At 44.6% G+C, this 19,014-nt stretch overlaps 1 protein-coding gene across 4 annotated transcripts in view; it reads left to right on the forward strand.

Annotated features, from left to right (window-relative positions):
• LOC147117264 (maternal DNA replication licensing factor mcm6-like) overlaps nucleotides 1-19,014 on the forward strand; it is an 88,779-nt gene that overhangs the window by 7,352 nt on the left and 62,413 nt on the right. For all 4 annotated transcript variants that reach the window (XR_015078406.1, XM_085988085.1, XM_085988083.1 and 1 more), the window contains exons 2-8: nucleotides 1,975-2,121; nucleotides 5,383-5,493; nucleotides 8,013-8,262; nucleotides 9,735-9,900; nucleotides 10,618-10,763; nucleotides 12,879-13,029; nucleotides 13,757-13,898. Coding sequence is in view for 3 of the 4 variants with exons in the window: in XM_085988085.1 (XP_085844211.1) it covers nucleotides 1,975-2,121; nucleotides 5,383-5,493; nucleotides 8,013-8,262; nucleotides 9,735-9,900; nucleotides 10,618-10,763; nucleotides 12,879-13,029; nucleotides 13,757-13,898 (1,113 nt within the window). In the remaining variant the exon portion in view is untranslated. The remainder of the gene's footprint in view (nucleotides 1-1,974; nucleotides 2,122-5,382; nucleotides 5,494-8,012; nucleotides 8,263-9,734; nucleotides 9,901-10,617; nucleotides 10,764-12,878; nucleotides 13,030-13,756; nucleotides 13,899-19,014) is intronic.

The raw sequence follows: 19,014 nt of genomic DNA on the forward strand, positions 1-19,014 counted from the left end.
AGCAGAAGAAAGAATGCTACAGACTTGAGGATGAAAATTGCACGGAGCAGCAGTGACAACGCAACCTTAATGTCTGGACAAATTGCAACAAATTCAGTCCAGGTGTGTGCAGGCACTCTCTTCTATAATCTGTTACATTTATAGAGTAAATCTAATCTGGTTCCAAAATGTAATGATCGATAAGAGAGGGCCAATAGACCTTTGGTTTAACATCTCATCTGAAAGACAGCACATCTGACAGTGAAGTACTAAAGTGTCAGCCTGGATTATGTGCTTGTCTCTTGAGTGGGCCTTGAACATGCAACCTTCTGATTCTGGCGAGAATGCTATTGCTGAGCCAAGGATGCATCTTAAAAGCTGGTTATGAAGCTAGTGACTGTTCAGGAGTGAGGTAAATAAGATTAGAAATTACCAGAGTAAACTTCTATTCTGTTATTGAGTGACTAAAGTCCTGCTGAACCGGGAAGAAAGGTTGACTATCACGCCATCTAGTGGTAAACTAGTATTGCAGAAGTTATATACAGGCTAAAACTTTCCCAGGTCCTAAAGTGCAGCAGGGCGAGACTTCTGCCTGTTGCTTTGGTTTCATCGTGACCAAATCCCCCACGGGTAATTTCCGCAATCTGGGCGCAACAGAGGAGCCCGTCCCTGGGTTTCTGCTGGAAACTTGGAGTGGTATCCTGCCACACTTGACAGTGGAAGTCTAAGTCCAAGGTTTAAAAAACCTTTTCTGAATGGACTTGTCCAGCTCCCTTTTTAATGTTTGCAGAGTATCTGCAATCGCTGTTGACTCTCGATGAAAAGAAGTACCTCATGACATCTGATCTAGTTCTACGCTTGTGTAATTATACTCATTTATTGGTCCTCATAACCTATCTAGCTGAAAGAGCCTATCTACATGTATGCTTAATGGGGCAGTAATTCCTCCCCAAACGCGTGAGTACGGAAGGGGTACTCGCGTGTCTGGCCGGAGGAAATGCCGGTTTTCAGCCCCAAGAGGTGAAGAGGCTAGTGCGTGCGCTGTAGGGGGCAGCGCGTGCGTCTTGGATTTCCTCTGTTTTGGGGGATTTGCGCATGTGTAAAGGCCTCCGGTCTTTACGCTTGTAAAAAGCACACGTAAGTATTTTTACAGGTAAGTGGTGTTTTAGTGCAATTTAGAATTTCTTTTTCCACAGGTTTATTATTATTTTAAAGAATCTACAATAAGGTAGGTTTAGTTTTAGACACTTTTATTAAAAATTTATCTTTTTCAAAAAAAAATTATTGTTTAAATTTTTTAAAAACTTTTTTATACTTAATTTAATGATTGGGATGTTTTTAAAAATTTTATTTAAAGTTTAAGTAGTGTTTTGGGGTGCAGTACTTTTCATGCGTTTGACAGTTCTTACACTCAAACTTATGAATGAAGTTTCCCCTCCCCTGATTGGCTGAACAGTGCTCACCTGATCCCAGCCGGCACATCGCACTAACTACGCCACTGGGTCAGGTTAGCACAGCCCGCCGACATCAGAACCGGGCCACTGACAGGAAATCCACTGCGGGCCAGGTTTCAGATGTCTGCGCGCAGGGTAAGTGCACGTTGGGGGCTTCCACACGCAGCAAGCCCCCGACACCAAGTTCTGGGCCATTATGTTAAACATGCCTATTGTAGCAGTGCGAAAAACATTGGCCAATATTTAAGGTTTGTAAGAGATGCTACTGATTGGCCAGGGATATCTTTTCTTTAACAAAATTAATGAACTTTAACATTGGCCCTTAATGTTTATTGTGAGGTGCTTTATTTGCTTAATACAGTATATTGCTTCCTTAAGATCAACAATTAACTGAGTCAAACAACAATGAAAATTAAACTTTGCAAATTTGACTTGCAAAATGAATTTTTGGGGTTTATACTGTATTTAAACATATTTTGGTTATTGTCCTTCATTTGTAATGCATGTGAATTTGATTTTCTTAAGCCCATTATATTTTCAGGTATCAAAGTGTTGATGGGGATGTTAAGTATCTTCAAGGTGCTCAAGAGCTTATGCGACCAGAGCGGAATACTTTATTTTTGAACTTCACCGATATAGAATATTACAATCAGCAGCTGGCAACAACCATTCAGGAGGAGTATTACAGGTTTGAGAAAGTTATTTGTGTTGCATGTATCATAATGGGTATTTATGCCCTGTAAGGGATAATATCGGGGCCACTGATTTACTGTGATGGAATAAATCAAATTGTAGTATTAAATAGTCTGCAATTTTTAAAATAAATTTAGCCTCCTCCTCTGTCCATATCCCTCCTTCTCTTTCCTCTCCCAACACCCCTCACTCTTGTCCCCTCCATCCCCCTCCTTTGCCTATTTTTTAAAAAATTCATTTTTATGCGATGTGGGTGTCACTGGCCAGGCCAGCATTTATTGCCCATCACTAATTGCCCTTGAGAAGGTGGTGGTGGTGAGCCGCCGCCTTGAACCGCTGCCGTCCGTGTGGTGAAGGTACTCCCACAGTGCTGTTAGGGAGGGAGTTCCAGGATTTTGACCCAGCAACTAACTGCAATATACTTCTAAGTCAGGATGGTGTGCAACTTGGAGGTGGTGGTGTTCCCATGCGCCTGCTGTCCTTTTCCTTCTAGGTGGAAGAGGTCGCAGGTTTGGGAGGTGCTGCTGAAGAAGCCTTGGCGAGTTGCTGCAGTGCATGTGGCAGACAAGCTGCGATTCCTCTTGAAAGTTCCATCACTGCACCACCTACAGTGGTGTAGATTGTTATGGGAAAAATGTGGCTACTTTTATGTAATTTCATATAAGGACTGGTTCACATAGGTTTCAATGCAATGCATACCCCATGTAGAGTTTCATCATATACTGGTTAATTTCCCATGGAGTTGCACATAGGACTTGAAGACCTGTATAACATTAATATTTCTTCTTTCAGTATTCCTAAAGGATGTGGCATTGTGCCCCACATGGCAGCTGAAAAAATCAAAATATTAATACTTTGTTGGAAGAACATAAAGTACAGAGAATAAGAACAGAATCTATCCAATTAAATGACCTGGGTAACTGCATCAATAAATCCAGAATGCTGGGAAAAGGAAGTCACTGAAATGGGGATAGTTTTACTTGTTTCAAATGTAAAATATAATTTATAAATAATGAGGAAAATGCATATGCAGTTCCAAATTTGAAATCATGAAAATGGATATTTATTTATCGAGCATTGAGAGCATGATTTATTTATTTAACATACAGGAAAAAATCCTTCAGCTTTGAAAAGAAGGAAAATGTGTTGAGGTTTGGAGTTGAGAACCAGAGATGATGAATGTAGCCATTTATTTAATTGCATTGCCTGAAAGGGTGGTGAAATCAGATTCAACAGTAACTTTCAAAAGGGAAGTGGATATATACTTAAAGGAAAATTTTGCAGGGCTATGAGCAAAGTAGGGGAGTGGGACTAATTGGATAGCTCTTTCAAAGAGCCAGCAATGGGTCAAATGGCCTCCTTCTGTGCTGTTATTCTAAGGGCAGGAGAAGTACAGGGGATTTATTTATTTAGAATGGAAAGGCACCATTTATTTAATTACCATGAAGAAAATAATTCCTTCAGTTTTAAATGTAATGATGAATTGTAAGAATCAAAAAATACATTTTGACTAGGGAGCTGGGACTGTTTAATGACACAAGCAGCATTTATTTATAACTAGCTGGAGTGCCTGTTATGAAAAAAGTTGAGAGAGAGAGAGACTCTCTGCTGGATTTAGTTTGGGATTAGCCTGGAGAGAGAGAAGGGGGGGGGGGGGGGGGAGAAGGAGTGCTTCAGGCCTGGCCTGATGGACCCCTAGGAAGGAAGAAGGCAAGCTCTCCCTCCCCCTGTCTCTCCCTAGTGCCTCAGGCCCGGAGACTGAGTGGAGGGGGGGGAAAGCCTGAGTCCCCGGCCGCAAACGGAGCCGAGGACCGGGCCGAGGGGGGGAAAGCCCAAGTCCCTGGCTGGGGCCTCCAGCTCCACAAGGTGGGGAGACCTTCCCTGGAAGACAAATGAGTTCCCTAAATACAATTTAAAACTGAATTAATTTGTTCTCTTCCTTAGTTCCCTGTATTAAAGCTCAGGTTTTTAAGCACCCCATAGCTAAGAAGACAACTTCACTACATGATCTGGCGTTAAGCCATATAGAACAGGAAGGTGGCAGCTGTTAAAATGTGAATAAAAGTAAAAGCTGAGGTAAAGATGGCCGAATTAACGGCAGTTTGAAAGATTAGGCCCTGCCCAAACACGCCATGAAATGCCCCCTGTGACGCAGCGCGCTTCCCCCCCCGTAGGATTGGTCAACCTTCACGTCACTCAATGCTAATGAGTGGATTTCCCCCGTATGATTGGCCAACTGCTAATGAGCGGAATTTTGAATGTTTTTTGTCTACTGTCCGAACAACTTTTGTCTGACCAAAAAAGTAAATACGCCTAGGACACCCTCCTAATCATAACCTTTCTTTTGATATAACATATGTGTAGGTATGTTATATAACTTTGGAGAGAGGGACGGAGAGAGGTTTCTTTTTTTCCTTTCAGCTAACAGGAAGCAGGGCTTCAAAGAAAAATTGGAGAACAGAAAAAAGTGAACCGGTGTAATAGTCCTAATGTTAAAGCTGGTGGAATGGGCAGACACGTGGCAGATGAAATTCAATGCAGAGAAGTGAGGTGATGCATTTTGGTCAGAAGAATGAGAGATCATACGTACAAAATGGTACAATTTTAAAGGGGTTGCAAGAACAGAGACCTGGGGGTGCTTGTGCATAGAGTACAAAAGCCCGGAAGTTATGCTAAACCTATATAAAACACTAGTTCGGCTCCAGCTGGAGTATTGTGTCCAGTTCTGGGCACTGCACTTTAAGAAGGACGTGAAGGCTTTGGAGAGGGTACAGTAGAATGGTTCTAGGGATGAGGAATACAGTTATGTGGATAGAATAGTGAAGTTGGGTTGTTCTCCTTCTAGCAGAGAAGGCGAGGAGGAGATTTGATAAAGATGTTTAAAATTATGAAAGATTTAGATAGTTTACTGTTTCCAATGGTTGAATGATCAATAACGAGAGGGCACAGATTTAAGGTGATTGGCAAAAGAACCAGAGGTGACATGAGGAAAAACTTTTTTATGCAACGAGTGGTTAGGATTTGGAATACACTGCCAGATAGGGTGGTGGATACAGATTCAATAGTAGCCTTCAAAAGGAAATTGGATAAATACTTGAAAGAGGGGGGAAAAATTGCAGGGATATGGGGAAAGAGTGGGACTAACTGGATTGCACTTTGAAAGAGCTGGTGCAGACTCAATGGGTCGAATGGCCTCCTGTGCTGTACTATTCTACGATTCTATATGCTTGTGTTTTCTCAATTTTTATTACCCCAGAATTTATCCATACATTTGCCGAGCAGTGCGAAACTTTGCTCGAGATCATGGAAATGTCCCTGCTTCTAAGGAGTTCTATGTTGCTTTTCAAGACTTTCCAGCTAGACAGAAGTAAATAGTTTTGTATTCTATTTATATCTAACTTTTCTGTTTTGTCTAAAAGACCCATTGAAAAATGATGTGTTTATCTGTGTATAATTTTTCAAATGCAGTCAGTTGGTTTTAAATGATCAAAATGCTCCTATTTCATTAAAACAAAATTGTTGTTTTTGTGATTAGAAATATCTGTACACTTAACAAGCAAGACAGTGACATCATTCTGAACTCTTAGTTGGAGACCATGTAGGAGCTGACATTTTGTCTGGAATGCTCCCAATGTGACCTCATGAAGTGCATTCCAAAGACATTAAAGGAGCTCATGGCACAAGTTCAGTTTCTGTGCTGTGTTGTTGGTATCCTGATGCAGGGGCGCACTGACAGCCCTGGAGTTTTCACTCCAACTCATTAGAATAATTATGCAGAGCTGCCTGCACAGCTTTGCCCTTGTGCAAGGAGTTAGCCTAATGGAGCTGTAAAATTTGGCACTTCAAGCCAACCCCTCCACCACTCACCACTCGCCCCTCCTCCAAGGACATCATTTATGACAGCAGGTTCAACACTGAACACCCTGCAGGACCTGGGGTCAGAGAACCAGACAGAACACACAGAAATCTGGCAACTGAACAGTACCAACTGTACCATATATAGCCCAACAGTTGCTTGCTAAATCCACATGTGCTCCTCCCCCATGCTAAACCCTTCTGTAACATTATAGCTCATAACTTTGCACTTCATGCATATCCATGCTTCAGAGTGGCACTTCAAGATCCAAGTTACGATCTGAACTCTGGCACGTTATTATCTTTCAAGGCCTGATTCCCCTCAAGTCACTTTAGAAAAACCTAGCTGTATGATGCACAGTCACTAGGTGATATGCAGGTTGTGCACGTCTGTCAACTTTGTCTCTCGAGACAATTGCTGGGACAACCAGATTGAGGGCTTAATCCCAGCATAGAGACTGGCCTCTTGTGACATGCCCAAGAAGGTCTGATGGAATCTGTGAACCACCCTACCTGTGTAATGGTTCTGGATACCCACTTTAGCTGCAAGCAGATAAATACACCAAAGGAATACCCAACCTCGCTGATGCACCCATGATTGGTAGATGCAAAAAGGCTAAAGAAAAATTAACAGTAACTAGAACTGGAAAAAGAATAAACAATGCTTCAAAACCAATCCAGCAAAAGAAAACCAAGTTGTAAAAAATAAGTGATATTTTCCTATCTGATGGTGATACAGGAACACACTTGTGTTCTGTTCCAACTTATTCTGGTGCACCTGCTGCAATGGAGCAAAGCAGTGCAATTTCCAGGACAGATGGGACACTTCCCCAGGATGCCCCAAATGCATACACTTGAACCATGATCAGCGAGGTTCTTTTGCCCCTGGCACAATGCCCCTGGGGATTGTGCAACACTGGTGGAAGGACAGTGCCACGGGCTTTCTGATCCCTTCTTATGCTGGGCTTCCGCCAGCACTACCAGGGTGAGGGAAAAGAAAAAGACTTGCATTTATATAGCCCCTTTCATGACCACTGGACGTCCCAAAGCACTTTAAAGCACAATTCTAAGCCCATGGGCAGCACGGTGGCATAGTGGTTAGCACTGTTGCCTCACAGCGCCAGGGACCCGGGTTCAAATCCGGCCTCGGGTGACTGTCTGTGTGGAGTTTGCACATTCTCCCCGTGTTTGCGTGGGTTTCCTCCGGGTGCTCCGGTTTCCTCCCACAGTCTAAAGATGTGCGGGTTAGGTTGATTGGCCATGATAAAAAATTGGCCCTTAGTGTTAGGGGGGATTAAATATGTGGGGTTACGGGGATAGGGCTTGGGTGGGATGGCTGTCGGTGTAGGGACCGGGTGCTAGGGTTTGGATGATCAGCCATGATCTCGTTGAATGGCGGAGCAGGCTCAAAGGGCCGAATGGCCTACTCCTCCTATCTTCTATGTTTCTATGTTTATGTTTCTATTATTCCTAGTCGTGATACTGAATTGGAAAGTCATGATGCAAAACTGGGGGCGAGGGATTGCAGAAAATGTAAGCTCCCAGGCTGCCTGTAACCTTCAGTTCTAAAGTATAAACACAATACAAGCCCCTTTTTATAATATTTCATTTTGGCACAGTTCAGCAGAATGTGTTTTCCTCTAAACGAAACTGCTTTTTTTTTGGTTGTCAAGTTTTCCCCACCTCCATGGCTCATACAAGGCACATTTCTGACACAATGCCCATTCTATGTGTGAGCCTAGATTGTCAGCTGACTGTTTGACCACAAGCCTAATCCTGCCCTTCCCTGGTATCAATACTCAGGAATTGGATTCTGATTCTAGCTGCCTTCGCACCACCCCAGCGAAGATTGGCTAACTCGGCGATCTAATTGGGACTTACCTGGCCTATATAGCTTAGCTACTTGCTTATAAGTAGAGTAATCTGTAAAATACTATAAAGGGTCACCACTGAAGGCCTTCGAAAATAGTGATAAATATATCTGCATCTTGCGTACAAATTTTGCTTTCAATTCTCTTTTTTGGTGAATAGAATTCGAGAACTTACAGCAGCAAAGATTGGGACATTGTTGCGCATTAGTGGGCAGGTGGTACGAACGCACCCTGTTCACCCCGAGTTGGTCACTGGTACTTTCCTATGTATGGACTGCCAGTCAGTTACCAAGGATGTGGAGCAGCAGTTCAAGTACACACAACCAGCAATCTGCAAGAACCCAGTTTGTGCCAATCGCCGCAAGTTTATATTGGACACCAGCAAGTCTCGTTTTGTGGATTTTCAGAAGGTTAGTTTGGGAAATACAGGAAGTTAGTTCTGTATTCCTCCTGTTGTACCCCTCGTTGGTTGCATGGCCAACCTTTATGCTCACCACAGCCTTTACCACATTTGAATGGAGCAAATGTTCATATGAACACAAGTAATTCTTTGAATGGTATCACAATTGTTAACTGTTACACACCAAGTAAGTAACCTTCACTTGTGTTTCAAGTACATCACGTTGACATAGTTTTAAAGGGCAAATAAAGTCCAGTTGGAGTAATTTTGTTCAAAATACTGCCCAATGTTTATTTTTAAATTATGAAAATATCTGTTGCCTGTTTCATATTTAAAGAAAGTCAGATTTACTTCCCTAACCTATATCTTTAGGATTGGCTATCAGGATATGGAGGCGATCAAAACTTCTGATTGATGTGGAAGCCAATCTGGAGCCACTTGCTACTAGCAAAGTATGTGGCATACCCAGGGCCATGTCTTTCCATTGCTAATCCCAGTTGGTTGTGTTTCTCTAATGAAGCTATTGCTGTACAGCTACTTCTCCAGTTTACTTCTGGGAGTGGATACCATCATTTACCTGTTGACTGATATTAGGCTAAATTGTCTGCAGTTGCTTTGAGTTTGTGGAACTTTACCAATGCTAAGTAATTGCTCCATTAGCCTATACTACATATATATTGTGAGGTTTGTCCTTCACCTTAACACAGGAAAAACTTTGACTTTGAGATAGAGTTGATAAGGGAAGATACAGTGCCATTGGTACAGTCAGCTTCTTGGTTATTTTGCAAGTCTTGCACTTTTCTTCCTGCTCCCGGAAGACTACAGTCTTAACTAAAAACAATAACCTGGGGCACCTGCTGCTTGTCCCTCCTTATCTGTTAACTAGCTTCTGGCCGGCTGTTCCAAGTAATTCTGGCTGCTGCAGGTTTCTGTTTTTGTTCTTTCATTCTTGCCTCTTTTCTCACCACGTAAATGCCTTTCCCTAAACTTTTATATTAGTTACTACTGTAGATTTCCCCAAATCTTGTTTTTATTTTTTCCCCAGTGACTGACTTTTGTCCATTAGCTACTTTTTCTCCCTTGAGCGAATGTGTTCAGAGCTTTCTGGCTTCAAATAAATCTAAACAGCGCTGACATAAACACACCAGCCCTCCTCAAAAATAAAAACTCAATCCTGCAATCTCTAATTTGCATTCTCTACCACGGTGTGGTAGGATGCGGTTCAAGCCTGAGATTACTTGCATACAATGAGTTGTACCTTGCCAGGTGAATGTCCTGGGTGCAGGCCCATTCTATCCGTGCAGGTTGAGGCAGAGAATCTGAGGGTGTCCTCGCATTGTGCACCAGTAACAGAGGTGATTTGATGGGTTACCTGCCTGACTCTTGAAGGGGAAAAGATGTTGCAGAAGAATCGTGGAAAACCAAGAGGGAAAAATTAACTTGCAGCTTGGGGGGGGGGGGGAAAATGTACTTTTATTGCAGGTACGAATTCAAGAAACCCAGGCAGAGCTTCCTCGAGGTAGCATTCCACGCAGTATGGAGGTTATAATGAGAGCAGAGGCTGTGGAAATGGCTCAGGCTGGGGACCGATGTGACTTCACCGGTACACTGATTGTAGTCCCTGATGTTAACCAACTAGCTACACCAGGTAAGAATGTGTAAACTTATTAAAATGGCAGCAGCCATCCACTATACTTGAGTTAAAGGAATTCCAATTAAGCAATCGGAATCCAAATTTTTATTAGTTACACATTGCAATACAACAAATATATTTCCAAATCAAGTTGTGTCTCTGAAATTTGGTGTACCTAATAACATAATGGTGTTCAGAAGAAACAAGGTAATTAACTCCAACCTGGTCTGTTATACATGTCCATTTTAAATGACCTGATCTACTTTTCATCTTTTCCTTGCTTCGTATCTGCTTCCTCTTCTGAATCAGCAGTTCATCAAATTCTCTTTTGAATACTTCAAATAAATTGGTATTGCACTAGGTGGCAATCTATTCCATAAGCTTGAAGTTGTTTAAGTTACCTTATTCCTCCTTTTACTATGTTAGTCTTGCACAGAATTGCTCTCTAGATCCATCTATATCATTAAAATTCCTCGCTCTAGCATGAGGCCATAACATTACATATTTTACAGATGTCACACCTGAAAGGGTGGCCTCTGAGCATTGCACCTCAGAAGTGTGATATTACCCTAAAGAAAAGTGAGCATTGGTATGAAATGGTGTATAAAAATTAAACTTTGGTTGTACACAACATTTTTGACTGCCCAAATCACTTTTGAATTTTTTGGCAGACATGTTAGCTGTCCCTATCTCTTGCTGGTCATTTAAAATGTTGCTTTTTATCAAAATCAGGTACAAGGGCAGAGACAAGTAGTCGAGTTTCAGGGACGCAAGGGTCTGAGCTTGATGGCATACAGGGTCTGAAAGCACTGGGAGTTCGAGATCTTTCTTACAGGTTGGCCTTCTTGGCTTGTTACGTGGCGCCTACTAACCCCCGGGTAAGAGCAATGAGCTATTTGGTTTTTATAAGACTAAAGGGCTTTTGTTTTAATTAGGTTTTGTATTAAAAATGCTGATTTTATTAAGTCCCTACTTACAGTTCAAGTTGCATTAGCTGAGAAGCCAACAATTTTATTTAGAGCCTAACTTAATAGGAAACGAGAGTATACCAAAGATCTATCCTTAGACCCCCTCCTATTTCTCATCAATATACTGCCTCTTGGTGACATATCTGAAGATACCCTGAACTACCTCCCCACCATCTCAATCCCTCCACTACCTGTGTTGAGACTGCTTGTCTGACATCCAGTCCTGGATTAGCTGCAATTTCCTTCAATTACACATTGGCTTTGGCTCCTGCCACAACTGTTTCCTAGCCACCGATTTCACCCTCACTGGCCACTGTCTCTGGTTGAGCCAGACTGTTCACAACCTCGGTGTCTTATTTGACCGAGTTGAGGTTCCAACCCCATATCGTCTACATCAGAGATCACCTACTTCCACCTCTAACATTGCCCATCTCCATCCCTGCTTCATCCATGCCTTTGTCATGACCAGACTTGACTATTCCAATACTCTCCTGGCCGACCTGTCATCCTCCGCCCATCCAAAACTCGCTGCCTGTATCCTAACCTGCACCAGGTCCTGCTCACCCATCACCCCTGCACTTGCTGACCTACAATTGAATCCTGCCTCCCTAAATGTCTGCCTCTGAACCTCTTCCTCTTAAAAATACCTTTTTGACCAAGCTTTTAGTCACCCCTTCTATATCTCCTTTGACTCGGTGTCCATTTTTATCTGATTATGCTTCCATTAAGCACCTTGCAATGTTTTCCTGTTAAAGGTACTATATACTTGGTGTGCATTCTCACTACTCTGACTTCCACATGATTGTAATGTTTTTCTTCGGTTCAATTTATATTTAAAAAAAATAAAAATAAAATAAACATTTAGTGTTGTGCAGACACATTTTGTAAAGCTGTTACAATGGTTACACAGTGCTTGCAGGAAAGTACATTTGGTTTGCTGCCATGCCACTAGGACCGATGCTTATTTAAGGTTTGAAATCATTTGTTTGTTCTAGCTGGGCTAAGGTGTGAGAAGAGTTTGGACCAGCATAAACTCTTAATTTTATTAGTTGGGATCAGGCTCTTTGTCCTTGGCAGGGCACTGCAGTTTGCTTATGCCTCCTCCTGCATTTGTTTCATTGAATTATTTTTGCTAAATATACTGACACTTAGACCTGGAATTTGCTGGATCATACTTGGGCAGAAATTGGCGCTGGTTTGTACACCAATCTTGACAATGGAAACTTGGCCCAACTTTCCTAAGAAATTGCTGGAACATAAAAACTGGTGTAAAATAAGTAGAAATCAGTATAAACAATTGGGGCCCAAGGAAAGCGCAGAACATGTGCCATATTCCTTCAATTCCCTCTTTTATCTTAATGATATGAAGCCATGAAACCATCATTTATGTACATTAAGCACAACCGGTTTAAGAAAATGCAACTGCAGATGCTTTTCTCTTTTTAATGTAACCGATTCTGATGTCATGTAAAGAAAAAAGTCAAGGATACAGAGAATACAGTGTAGGTCTCAGTAAGGAGAAATAAAATAAAATCGCTAAATAAATGCATATAAAACACCAGAAAGCCTGACTAACGTTCTTGCTACACCTAGAATTTGGGCTGTAAGTTTACACCTGTTCCGAATGGGTGTAAATGCAGCAAACTCACGTCCTCTGGTCTTTGTCCTGGGGCTGGGGTTATGTTAATGCGTCAAGTGGGGTTTTGGCAGCGATAACTCGAGAGGTACAAATGAATGAGGAAATTCGTGTGTAGCAATGTTTTGACATAACAGTTGCATGCAAATTTCCTTGGAAAAAGCAGTACATCCCCACTGTTGCGTGTTGTACTCATCCCAAAACCTTTTAGGAAATTCCAGACTACTTATGAATTGTGTGGCTAAAATTAGACAACTATTTTCAGCCGTCTTAATCCTATTAAATATTATTTTTGCATATTTCCTAGATAATTCAAGTTTCTCATTTAAATTAATGACAGCATTTGTTTCTCTTTCCTCCCCTTTACTGTTTCTTGATCCATTATAAAGTTTGGTGGGTCAGTGTTCAGAGAGGAAAATCAGACAGCAGAGAACATCAAGAACCAGATGACTGTGCAGGAGTGGGAAAAAGTGTTTGAAATGAGTCAGGATAAAAATCTGTATCACAATATTTGCACCAGCCTTTACCCTACAATTCATGGTAAGTGACAGCCTAGTTTAACCAGAGTATGAAAAGCATTTCTACGGACTTGTTAATAGTCAACAGTAACAAAGCTGAACCTTTTTTAAAATTGTTTTCCAACTATATTACACAATTAAAATCCAGAGTATTTCACTGTCTCATTGCTATTTATACTACAGTACAGCTTCAAGATGTAGTTACGCAGCGTTGCCCTGGATCCCCAATGGTTGTTTAATGGGGTGAGGGGAGGGACAGAATCCAAAACTGCAGCTACTGTGAAATTTTTGATTTTTTGCAACCATATCTTCCTCATTGTTGGAAAAGATATGTACAGGCCAGTGAGTGAATATCTGTAATATATTAAAAATGTGAGTGTTGTCTGCATTCTGAAAAAACTGTTCTGGGGGGTTGCACTGTGAATATGGCATCCCATCCTTCACCCTAAATGAGTAAGTATTTGGCCCTCCCTCCTTATCCTTTTCCCTCTTTTTTTTCTCTTCTTTCCCCCCCCCCCCCCCCCCCTCAATTCTGAACAGATTTGCAACCTGCATCTGCCCCCCTCCTCAACCCCTACCTGGAGAATACAGAGGGGAACCCTCCCACCACACAAAATGAAAAACAAATAAATGGAGTCCGCTCAAAAATTGTTGGAAGGCACTGGTCAAAGGCAGCAAATCCAAATAGCTGACTAATATGAGGAATTCCTGTACCACCAGTTTCTTAATATTTTCTTTTACATTTACAGGTAGTGATGAAATTAAGAGAGGAATCTTATTGATGCTGTTTGGTGGGGTTGCGAAGACTACAAAAGATGGTATTTCTCTTCGTGGTGACATTAATATCTGTATTGTTGGTGACCCTAGTACGTCTAAGAGCCAGTTTCTTAAGTAAGCAACATGAGAAATGATCACAATTTTGAGCTACTGTTGTAGATGGATCACTTTTATGAAAATAACTTTTTATAGTACAAAGAAATCTTGCACACCACTCTTTGGTCTGCTCTCATCACCTTTGGTGCCATGTGTAATTCAAAGATGATGCAATTTTAATTTTGGAGACTTCCATCATGGTGTGGGAGGAATATTGTTAAGTCCGTGAATGATTGAGACACGGACTAGCAGGAGAGAAACAAACAAATCTTTACTGGTGAAAGGCATAAACGAAACTAACCAACAGAGGCTCTCTAGCGCCTTTTATACAGGGGTGGTCACTGCCGGTACTGCAGTCTGAGACCAGTTATTCTCTTAAAGGTACATACACAACAATTATCACTATCAATTCTTCCGAAATGACTTCCAAGACAGATTTGCTGCATGACTGTCTTTAAGATAAATTGCACACCTACACAGTATCACAAAATAGTTGTAAAGAATTAGTTAGCTTTGCTTGTGGTTATTGGTCCTGATAGTGGGGAAAATGTTGCTTGCATGGAATATTAAGCGAGGCATCATGAAGGATATTAATGAATGAGTGCAGTATATAGAATGACATAGAATGTACAGCACAGGTACCGGCCATTCGGCCCAACTGGTCCATACTTGTGTTTCTGCTCCACACCAACTGCTTCCCACTCCTCTTCATCTAACCCGATCAGCATAACCTTCAATTCCTTTTATCCTTGTCTGTTTCTAGATTTCCCTTCAATGCATTGATGCTATTCACCTCAACTACTCCTCGTGGTAGTGAGTTCCACATTCTAACCACTCTATGGGTGAAGTTTTTCCTGAATTCCCTATTGGACTTATATTAGTATAGATGCAATCATTTTGACTCCAGGTGCCTCTGATTCTGTTCATTCAGCATCGTGCTCAGCTTGATATCTACATTTTGTAGAGATTCGCGTATCTCTGGTAAACAGGATCGCGTGTAAACCAATATGGTGGGTATATTGTGTTTAGGACGGAATATAACTCACTACTTTTACAGCAAAAACATACGACCGTGACAAGTAGCTGGTACCGGACCCGATCGGACAGATGGCTGGCGTGCACAAACAACTCTTTTTTTTCTTCGTTCGCCGCCTTGTTTCACATGTCTCTTGTTTCACACATCTTTTTACTCTTCTCTCTCCCCCTCTCCCCCCTCTCTCTCTCTCTCTCTCTCTCTCTCTCTCTCCTTTTCCCTCTTTCCCCTTCTCCCTCTCTCTTTCTCCCCCTGCTCCCTCTCTCTTTCTCCCCCTCCCTTGTGATGAAATATTCCATTCATCACTCATCAGTATTTCTCTGCCTGTGACTGTGGTTGGTTTCAGTTTCATTTCCATTGTATTGTACTGTGTGTAGGGCTCCGCCCATACCTGGCTCCTATGTAAGCTGGCCCAGCCTGCAGCACATCCAGTACGGCAGACCTCTGGATGGAAGATACATTCTCCTCTGTGTGTTACCTTCTAAGTCAATAAAAGCCTTGTTTTGTTTCGCTAACATCGAGTCTCGGATTTATTGAGGCACATCAATTTTATTGACTTAATTTTCAACACAATGGATCAACTCTTGAAACCCGAACGTTTGGATTTGGACCAGCATGCTTCGGACGCATCGGCACACTTCGGACACTGGTTTATGTGTATGGAATTCTTCCTGGACAATTCCGCAGCCGTCAAAGACGCTACGGACGCTGCGAGTATGAAACTCGGAATTCTGCGGAATTGGGTAAGCCACCGGGTTTACCCCCTCATCCAAGACGCCGACACGTACCCGGCCGCCTGCGACATCTTAAAGGTGCATTACCAGCAGCCTACGAATGAGGTGTATGCTAGGCATCTGCTCGCTACTCGCGCACAGCGACCTGGGGAATTGGTGGAGGAGTTCCTAGGCACCCTGAAAACGCTTGGCAAAGACTGCAAGTGCCAAGATGTAAAAGCCGCACTGTACACTGACAAGCTTGTTCGCGATGCCTTTATCACAGGCCTCAGCTCCACTTACATCTGGCAGAGACTGCTGGAGAAAACGGGATTGGACCTGAAACAGGCTGCGGACACAGCACGATCCCTGGATGTGGCCCAGAGAAACTCGGATGCCTACTCTTCAGCCCACGCCGCCACGTGTGCACAAAGGGCGCCGCCATCTTGGAAGGCATCTTCCCCGCCCGGCAGCCCGACACCGTTGGGGCCCCGCTCTTCCCCCCCCCCCCCCCACCCCCAAAAGCCCCACGACAGCCGCGACGTGTCGGGGACCCAACTGCTACTTCTGCGGGCAGCCGAAGCACACCAGAAACCTGTGCCCAGCGAAAGGCACCACCTGCTTTAAGTGCGGTAAGAAGGAGCACTTCGGGAAGGTGTGCAGAGGGAAACCCGCCACCGCTGCGTGTGCGCCGTGGGAGCGGCCATCTTGGACGCCATCTTGCCCGACCTCGTGGGGTCCGCCATCTTGTGAGCAGACAGCGTGGACGCCATCTTGTCTCGATCAGGGCCCTACAGTGGCATCGGTCACAGTGGACCAGACCAGGCCGCACCCGCTATCCAAATCAATGGTGGACATCGAGGTAAACGGGTGCAGGGTTAAGTGTTTAATTGACAGTGGAAGCACAGAGTTTTATCCACCCTGAACTGGTACAACAACTCTCCCTAAAGGTGGTCCCTACTCTGGGTACCATCTCTATGGCTGATAAAACCCAGACATCGACCATTATGGGTTACTGCACGGTACAATTGTCCGTTAACGGAACTGTATACGATAATTTTAAAGTATTAATCATGAAGAATCTATGTGCGAGCGTGATCTTGGGCCTGGATTTCCAATGCTACCACCAAAGCATCACACTCAAGTACGGTGGGTCCCAGCCGCCCCTCAGTGTGCAGTCTGGCTACCCTGAAGGTAAAGCCGCCTTCGCTATTCGCGAACCTTACCCCTAACTGCCGGCCAATAGCGACCAAAAGCAGGAAGTACAGCTGGGAGGACAGGCGGTTTATCGCGACCGAGGTAGACAGGCTCCTGAGAGAGCGCATTATTGAACGCAGCAATAGCCCGTGGCGCGCCCAAGTGGTGGTGGTAAGGGGTAGCGAAGAAACGGATGGTGATCGACTATAGCCAAACGATCAACAGGTACACCCAACTAGATGCCTACCCGCTACCCCGCATATCAGAAATGGTGAACCAAATCGCCCAATACCGGGTGTTCTCCACCATCGACCTCAAGTCAGCGTACCACCAGCTCCCTATCAGACCAGAGGACCGCCCGTACACCGCCTTCGAGGCGAACGGACGCCTCTACCAATTCCTCAGTCGCCTTTGGGGTGACGAATGGGGTCTCGGTCTTCCAGAGGGAGATGGACCGCATGGTCGATGACCACCACTTGCAGGCAACCTTCCCCTACCTCGACAACGTCACCATCTGCGGTCACAACCAGCAGGATAACGACTCAAACCTCGAGGTTCCTGAAAACCGCACAAAAACTCAACCTCACCTACGAGGACAAGTGCGTTTACAACACCACGCGCCTCTGCATACTAGGCAGCGTGGTGGAGAATGGGGAAATCGGAGCAGACCCCGACCGATTGCGCCCCCTACGGGAGCTGCCCCTGCCCAACACTCCCAAAGCCCTGAAAAGGTGCCTGGGGTTATTTTCTTATTATTCCCAATGGGTCCCCAACTACTCCGACAAAGCCCGCCCCCTCTTGAAAGCATCCTCTTTTCCGCTCTCTGCTGAGGCCCATGCCGCCTTCAAAAGCATTAAGCAGGATATTGAGCGGGCCACGCTACAGGCAGTGGACGAGAACACTCCCTTTCAAGTGGAAAGTGATGCGTCTGACTTTGCCTTGGCGGCCACCCTCAACCAGGCGGGGCGGCCCGTAGCTTTCTTCTCGAGGACCCTCCAGGGGCCCGAGATCAGACACTCCTCCGTAGAAAAGGAGGCCCAAGCCATCGTGGAGGCAGTGCGCCACTGGCGCCACTACCTAGCCGGCAAATGCTTCACCCTACTTACCGACCAGCGGTCGGTAGCGTTTATGTTCAATAATAAACAGGGGGAAGATTAAAAATGATAAGATTCTTAGGTGGCGGATCGAGCTCTCCACCTTCGATTATGACATCATTTACTGGCCAGGGGCCCTTAACGAATCCCCCGACGCCCCCTCACGAGGGATGTGTGCCAGCGCCACCGGGGATCGGCTACAGACCCTCCACAATGACCTCTGCCACCCAGGGGTCACGCGGCTGTTCCACTTCATAAAGTCCCGCAACTTACCCTACTCGATTGAGGAAGTTCGGTCCCTGACCAGGAACTGTCGCACTTGCGCTGAGTGCAAGCCTCGGTTCTACCGCCCAGATAGAGCCCACTTAATCAAAGCTACACGGCCCTTTGAGCGGCTCAGCTTAGATATCAAGGGCCCCCTCCCGTCCGTCGACCGCAATGTTTACTTCCTGAACATTGTGGACGAATACTCTCGTTTCCCATTCGCCTTCCCCTGCCCAGACATGACCAGCACCACGGTCATTAAATGCCTCAACAGCCTGTTCTGCCTGTTCGGTATGCCGAGCTACATCCATACGGATAGGGGGGCGTCCTTCATGAGTGAAGAGCTACGCCAGTACATGCTGTCCAGGGGGATCGCCACGAGCCGTACCACCAGCTACAACCCCCGGGGTAACGGTCAAGTGGAGCGAGAGAACGGGACAGTATGGAAAGCAGTCACTCTAGCTCTAAGGACCAAAGGCCTCCCTATCTCCCGCTGGCAGGAAGTCCTCCCAGATGTGCTCCATTCGATACGGTCGCTATTGTGTACTGCCACTAATGCCACGCCTCACGAGCGAATGTTTGTCTTTCCCCGGAAATCCACCTTGGGCGTATCCATGCCGTCATGGCTCTCCACCCCAGGTCCGGTATTCGTGCGAAGGCATGTGAGGGGCCACAAGACGGACCCTCTCGTGGAGTCAGTGCACCTACTCCACGCCAACCCCCAATACGCGTATGTCCGGCACGCCGACGGAAGGGAGGACACAGTGTCCATAAAAGACGTCGCCCCAGCTGGTAACGACGACAACAGCAGCAACAACGACCACAGCAACTCT

The sequence above is a fragment of the Somniosus microcephalus genome, chromosome 5 (genome assembly GCF_052327205.1).
Source record: "Somniosus microcephalus isolate GS21.2 chromosome 5, FLI_Smic_1.0, whole genome shotgun sequence".
Taxonomy (NCBI): domain Eukaryota; kingdom Metazoa; phylum Chordata; class Chondrichthyes; order Squaliformes; family Somniosidae; genus Somniosus; species Somniosus microcephalus.